General features: G+C 34.8%; 1 protein-coding gene across 1 annotated transcript; it reads left to right on the top strand.

The window, feature by feature from the left end:
- Nucleotides 1–1,136: 1,136 nt before the first annotated feature.
- On the top strand, nucleotides 1,137–2,385 carry LOC106969869 (olfactory receptor 4K1). The gene has a single exon (XM_015066397.3). The coding sequence runs from the start codon at nucleotides 1,137–1,139 to the stop codon at nucleotides 2,070–2,072; it is 936 nt and encodes a 311-aa protein (XP_014921883.1). The 3' UTR covers nucleotides 2,073–2,385.
- Nucleotides 2,386–7,705: the final 5,320 nt, after the last annotated feature.

Raw genomic sequence — 7,705 nt, 5'->3', positions numbered from 1 at the left:
TGGTGTCCAAAAAAACCCCAAAAAACCAAAAAAAAAAAAACCCAAACAAACAAAAAACCCCACAAAAACAAAACAAAAAACAAAAAACAAAAAAACCAAAACCCATTCAAGAGGCGTTTACATACTAAACTTTACTCTTTTGAAAATCCATCATGCACTCAAAATGCACCATGTATAGTTATATGGAATATTTGAAAAAGGATGGTTTCTGAAAGTTGTCACAGGTTTTGCTGAATCCAGGTATGTAAGATGTGTTTAGGAAAAGACAAAAAGCAGGGTCAGAATAAACTGAAAACATACTGGTGGTTCATGCAAAATCGATCTGTATGTGACAGAAGGTAGACTTTGATAAACTACTGTTAAAAGGATGAAAGAAACATTTTTAATCTTTACAGAAACTTTCAGAGTATAAACAGTGCCTCTTCTTTCCATAAATAATACGGCAAACTGCTTCCATTAAGCTTCTGAAAACACTGTCAAGCAATGTTTTGATGTTTATGACTCTCAATTTCAAGCATATTAATCTAGTCCACTTAGCCTTTCTTTCAGGGCTAATTGCATCCATGCTTTGCTCCTGAGGTACCATTCCCACCTTCATTTTTATTGTTCCTTAGCATACCCTCCTCCAACCAGGCCATTCAACAGATGGCTTCATGAATATGTCTTTCATACTTTTACCTTTAAATCTTTCTTCCTGTTATTCCTTTTGTATGAAACAGACTTCTCCTTCAGTTTTCGCTGCCAAATTCCAAATTTTTAAGAGGTTTTAGCTTAAATTTTATCTATTTCATGACAGCTTATCTCACCATTCTGGCATAATTTCTTTCATCTTACACTAATATTTGTTATATTATCGTATCATTTGCATTTGTTTGTTTTAGACTTAATATTTTTATTTTTTAATATGTGTATCTACCAAATCATGATAGGATCCACAACGTACCTTTTTTTTCATACTTTACTTTCCATAGCCATCACAGATGTTAAATATTAGTCAACTGATTATTAATAGTTTCATTAAACTAAATTGACTTTTAATTGAAATCTTATATTTTTTTGTCTATATACTAGATATAATGCAACAACTGTTATATTTTTCTGATTTTCTTTTACTTAGGTAACAGGAGAGTGGCTATATGGCTCACACAAATGAATCAGTGGTATCTGAGTTTGTGCTTCTGGGACTGTCTAACTCTTGGGAACTTCAGCTTTTCTTTTTTGCCATCTTCTCTTTAGTGTATGTGACATCAGTGCTGGGCAACATCATGATTATTGTCATAATTTCCTCTGACTCACATTTGAACTCTCCTATGTACTTCCTACTCAGCAACCTTTCTTTTATTGATATCTGCCAATCTAATTTTGCCACCCCCAAGATGCTTGTGGACTTCCTTGTTGAGCATAAGACTATCTCCTTTGAGGGCTGCATGGCCCAGATATTCCTTCTTCACAGTTTTGTTGGGAGTGAGATGATGTTGCTTGTAGCTATGGCATATGACAGATTTATAGCCATCTGGAAGCCCCTACATTATAGCACAATTATGAATCGGAGACTATGTATAATTTTCGTATTTATTTCCTGGGCTGTGGGTATTCTTCATTCTGTGAGTCACTTGGCTTTTACAGTGGATTTGCCATTCTGTGGCCCCAATGAGGTAGATAGCTTCTTTTGTGACCTTCCCCTAGTGATAGAGCTGGCTTGTATGGATATTTATGAAATGGAAATTATGACCCTAACTAACAGTGGCCTGATATCATTGGGCTGTTTTCTGGCTTTAATTATTTCCTACACCATCATTTTGATCACTGTTCGTCGCCGGTCCTCCAGTGGGTCATCCAAGGCACTTTCTACATTAACTGCTCACATCACAGTGGTGATTCTTTTCTTTGGGCCTTGCATTTACTTCTATATATGGCCTTTTAGCAGACTTTCTGTGGATAAGTTCCTTTCTGTGTTCTACACTGTTTGTACGCCCCTGTTGAATCCCATCATCTACTCTCTAAGGAATGAAGATGTTAAATCAGCCATGCGAAAGCTGAGAAACCGTCATGTGAACTCCTGGAAAAACTAGGGATGACCATGAAGGAATATAATCCTGAGTGGGAATGAAGAGACTCTACTGGATCACAGCATCATGCCAATTATCTTTGCTAATGATATGGGTTACTGAATTATGGAATTGGAGTTTTGTACTAAGTGCAAGGGTATTGCATAAAATCAGTTCTTGGTTTAATACTGAATATAATTTTAACCCATTTTCCATTGCTTATGATTCTAAAGTATAAATTATCTTGAAAATATTTGGTAATCCTTTTAAATATTTATAAACTTAGAGACTCTAATCTACATAAAATGCTACTCATGTTACTAAACTTATGATTCTCTTCAACCCGAACACATGACATTTTTATAGCTTGCAAACAAAATATATAAGCAAACTGAGCTTCTGATACCTTCAACTTATTAATAGCATTTTTCCATATATTGACATAGTAGAAAGAAATGTGTTTTACAACACAGATTTAACCTCATTAATGTATGTTTGTTAGTTTATATTTTCTTTCCATACTGAATATTTTGGTCATTCATAATTTGGTTGTATAGACAGTTGATTCCTGAACAACATGGGTTTGAAGTGTATGGGCCCAATCATATGTTAATTTTTAAAAATAAATACAGTATTATACTATAAATTTATTTTTTATGATTTTCTTAATAACACTTTCTTTTCTTAAACTTACTTTATTGTAAGAATACAGCACATAATATGTATAACATATAAAATACGTGCTAATTGACTGTTCCTGTTACAGGTAAGTCTTCCAATCAAACTTAGGAGTTCAGTTTTGAGGGAGTCAAAAGTTATACCTGGATTTTCAACTATGCATGGGGTTGGTGCCTCATAATACCCACATTGCTCAAGGATCAACTGTATTTGGTTATTTATAATTTTCCCTATCTAGTAATAGGCTACAGTAACATTTTTCTATTTTCCTTTAGATTATTTAATATGCATTTATACTCATTACAAACCTTTTTCTAGATATTTAGTATATCAGTAGCATATGCAGACCTTCCTCAAAGTATAATGGAGTTACATCCTGACAAACCCGTCGTAAGCTGAAAATGCATTTAATACACCCAACCTGTTGAACATCATAACTCAGCTTAGGCTACCTTAAATGTGCTTAGAACACTTACATAAGCCTACAACTGGGCAAAATAATCTAATACAAAGTTTATTTCATTAATAAAATATTCAATATTTCATATAATTTCTCGAATACTGTACCAAAAGTGACAAACAGAATGCTTGTATGGGTAAAAAATGGTGGTAAGTATATTGTTTGTTTACCGTCATGATCATGTGGCTGACTAGGAGCTGTGGATGCCAGGATCATGAGAAAGTATCATACCAGAACATGATCAAAATTCAAAATTCAAAGTACAGTTTCTGTTGAATGCTTATTGCTTTCACATCATTGTAAAGTAAAAAAGAATTGATAGGTCAAATCATCATAAGTTGGGGACTGTCTGTATATTCATTTTCCAAGTTTACTTATTTTTAAGTAGAATAAATTGATTATAATGAATTCTTCATTATTCACAGAAAAGGTTTAAAAGTTCCATATGTACTTAAAATATGCCAATGTACAAAGTGACAAAATTATTTGATGACCAACTCTGAAATCTATCCTTTCCTATTTCTTAGAAAGCAGAAATGGAAACATGAGATTCATGCTCATCACATAGTAAAGTTAAAAAAATCTATTATTATTGTTTCATTTGCTAGCCAAAGATTTTCTTATATACCTCTCCCTGTGATTTGCATTATGAAAAAGGCCTTGTAACAGAAAGATTAAATGTATTCTAACAATGAAGAAAAAAACAGCCATTTAACAGAAAACAGAAGGCTTGCAACTGTCATCATTCTGGATTCAGTATTTTAATTATAAGACATTAAAGTTAGTGGCTATATGCATAGAAATTAACTCTGCATGCTACATCCTAGTACAAGCTGTTTTTTAGATATAGACACATAACCTTTTAGAACCATATTAATACTTATTAGCTAAGGTCTTAGAACTTCAGACTTACTGGTTCATTTGTCCAATGTCAAACATGATAATGATCTTTTAAACTTCACTACTTTTTATATATTTTTATACATTGCCAAAAACTTTTAAAATATGCAATAAATATTAATGCAGTAATTACATTGTTGATAGCATTTTTTTTTCCTTTTAACTCTGCCTTGCTGATGAAAATGGAAGTATACTAATTAAGGTCTCAGAAGGAAACAGAAAACACATTTGGCAGATATTTTGAATATAAGGAACAACTATTCCTACAAGTCCTGGCAGAATTAAATGACATATAGGAGGACCATCAGCAGGAACTTTTGCCACCCTTATCCTGAAGGACAAGACAAGGGAATGGAAACCAGTAAGAGTTGAAGGCATAAAGGGTACCACAGGATCAGAGCAGTAAAAGATGAAACTCCTGCCAGAATTTTAGTGATGTGGCAGAGAAGTAGAAGTGGTATCAAACCATCCCCAAATTTATTAATTTAAAACAAGAATTTAGTTGTAAGTCCATTCTGTTCCATTGATCTACCTGTCTGTTTTTGAGCCAGTACCACATTGTCTTGATCACTTTAGCTTTGAAATATAACCTTGAAATCTGGAATTGTGAGGCCTCCAGCTTTGCTTTTCTTTCTCAAGATTGCTTTGGCTATTTGGGGTCTTTTGTGGTTCCACACAAATTTTAGGACTGTTTAAACTCTGTGAAAAATTCTGTTGGTATTTTGAGAGAGACTGCATTAAAGGTGTAGAATGTTTTGGTCAACTTATCTCTGACAAAGCAGGAAAAAATATCCAATGGAAAAAAAGTCCCTTCAACAAATGATGCTGGAAAAACTGGACAGTAACATAGGATTTCACTCATGTGGAATGTAAGAAACAAAACAAATGAATATGGAGGGGGGAAAAAAGGAGAGAGGCAAACCATAAAAGGGACTCTTAACTGTAGAGAACAAACTGAGGGTTACAGGAGGGGAGCCGCATGGTGGGATAATTTAAATGGCTCATGAGTATTAAGGAGAACATTTGACATTTTAGCAATATTTATTCTTCCAATCCATGAGCACAGAATATTTTCCAATTTCTTTGTATCTTCAATTTCCTTCATAAGCTTTGTATAGTTTTTTGCATACAGACCTTTTAGATCTTTGGTTAGGTTTATTCCTAGGTATTTTATGCTTCTTGGTGCAATTGTGAATGGGATCAGTTTGTCTTTCTGTTGCTTCATTATTAGTGTATAAGAATGCAACTGATTTCTGTACATTGATTTTGTATCCTGCAACTTTGCTGAGTTCATATATCAGTTCTAGCAGACTTTTGGTGGAGCCTATCGGGTTTTCGATGTATAATATCATGTCATCTGCAAAAAGGGAAAGCTTGACTTCATCTTTGCCAATTTTGATGCCTGTGATTTCCTTTTGTTGTTTGATTGCTAATGCTAGGATCCAACACTACTTTAAACAACAGCGGTGAGAGTGGACATCCCTTTCGTGTTCCTGATCTCAGGGGGAAAGCTCTCAGTTTTTCCCCATTGAGGATGATATGAGCTGTGGGTTTTTCATAAATGGCTTTTATGATGTTAAGTATGTTCCTTCTATCCCGACTTTCTCGAGGGTTTTTATTAAGAAAGGGTGCTGAATTTTGTCAAAGGCTTTTTCTGCATCGATTGACAGGATCATATGGTTATCTTTTATTAATGTGATGTATCACATTGATTGATTTGTGAATACTGACCAGCTCTGCAGGCCAGGAATGAATCCCACTTGATCATGGTGAATAATTCTCTTTATATTCTGTTGAATTCGATTTGCTAGTATCTTCTTGAGAATTTTTGCATCCATATTCATCAGGGATATTGGCCTGTAGTTCTATTTTTTTTACTGGGTCTCTGTCTGGTTTAGGAATCAAGGTAATGCTGGCTTCATAGAATCAGTCTGGAAGTTTCCTTCCTTTTCTATTTTTTGGAACAGCTTGAGAAGGATTGGTATTATCTCTGCTTTAAACGTCTGGTACAATTCCCCAGGGAAGCCTTCTGGTTCTGGACTCTTATTTGTTGGGAGATTTTTGATAACTGATTCAATTTCTTTGCTGGTTATGGGTCTGTTCAGGTTTTCTATTTCTTTCTGTTTGAGTTTTGGAAGTGTGTGGGTGCTTAGGAATTTGTCCATTTCTTCCAGGTTGTCCAGTGTGTTGGCATGTAATTTTTCATAGTATTCCCATAATTGCTTGTATTTCTGACTGATTGGTTGTAATAATTCCATTTTCATTCATGATTTTATCTATTTGGGTCATCTCCCTTTTCTTTTTGAGAAGCCTGGCTAGAGGTTTATCAATTTTGTTTTTTCAAAAAAACAACTCTTGGTTTCATTGATATGCTCTACTGTTTTTTTAGATTTTATATTGTTTATTTCTGTTCTGATCTTTATTATTTCTCTTCTGCTGTGTTTGGGGTGTCTTCGCTGTTCTGCTTCTATTTCCTTTAGGTGTGCTGTTAGATTTTGTATTTGGTATTTTTCTTGTTTCTTGAGATAGGCCTGGATTGCAATGTATTTTCCTCTCAGGACTGCCTTTGCTGCATCCCAAAGCGTTTGGATTGTTGTATTTTCATTTTCATTTGTTTCCCTGTACTTTTAAATTTCTTCTCTAATTTCTTGGTTGACCAATTGATTCTTTAGTAGCATATTCCTTAACCTCCATGTTTTTGGAGGTCTTCCAGACTTTTTTCCTGTGGTTCATTTCAAGTTTCATAGCATTGGTCTGAAAGTGTGCATGGTATGATCTCAATTCTTGTATACTTATGAAGGGCTGTTTTGTGACCCAGTATGTGATCTATCTTGGAGAATGTTCCACGTGCACTCGAGAAGAAAGTATATTCTGTTGCTTTGTGATGCAGAATTCTAAGTATATCTCTCAAGTCCATCTGATCCAATGTATCATTCAGGGCTCTTGTGTCCTTATTGATTCTGTGTCTAGATGATCTATCCATTGTTGTAATTGGAGTATTAAAGTCCCCTGCAATTACCACATTCTTAGCAATAATGTTGCTTATATTTGTAATTAATTGCAATCTCCACATTCAATGCAATCCCAATCAAAATTCCATCAGCATTCTTCTCGATGCTAGAACAAGCAATCCTAAAATTTGTATGGAACCACAAAAGACCCTAAATAGCCAAAGTAATATTGAAGAAGAAGACCAAAGCAGGAGGCATCACAATCCCAGACTTTAGCCTCTACTACAAAGCTGTAATCATCCAGACAGCATGGTATTGGCACAAACACAGACACATAGACCAATGGAATAGAGTAGAGACTGCAGAATTGGACCCACAAACGTATGGCCAACTAATCTTTGACAAAGCAGGAAAGAATATCCAATGGAAACAAGACAGCCTCTTTAACAAATGGTGCTGGGAGAACTGGACAGCAACATGCAGAAGGATGAAACTAGACCACTTTCTGACACCAAACACAAAAATAAACTCAAAATGGATAAAGGACCTGAATGTGAGACAGGAAACCATCAAAACCCTAGAGGAAAAAGCAGGAAAAAACCTCTCTGACCTCAGCCGTAGCAATTTCTTACTTGACACGGCTCCAAAGGCAAGGGAATTAAAAGCAA

Source organism: Acinonyx jubatus, chromosome B3 (assembly GCF_027475565.1).
Source record: "Acinonyx jubatus isolate Ajub_Pintada_27869175 chromosome B3, VMU_Ajub_asm_v1.0, whole genome shotgun sequence".
In the NCBI taxonomy this organism is placed as follows: Eukaryota; Metazoa; Chordata; class Mammalia; order Carnivora; family Felidae; genus Acinonyx; species Acinonyx jubatus.
Note: the sequence above shows the minus strand (reverse complement) of the source record. Positions and strands in the feature narration are given on the sequence as shown.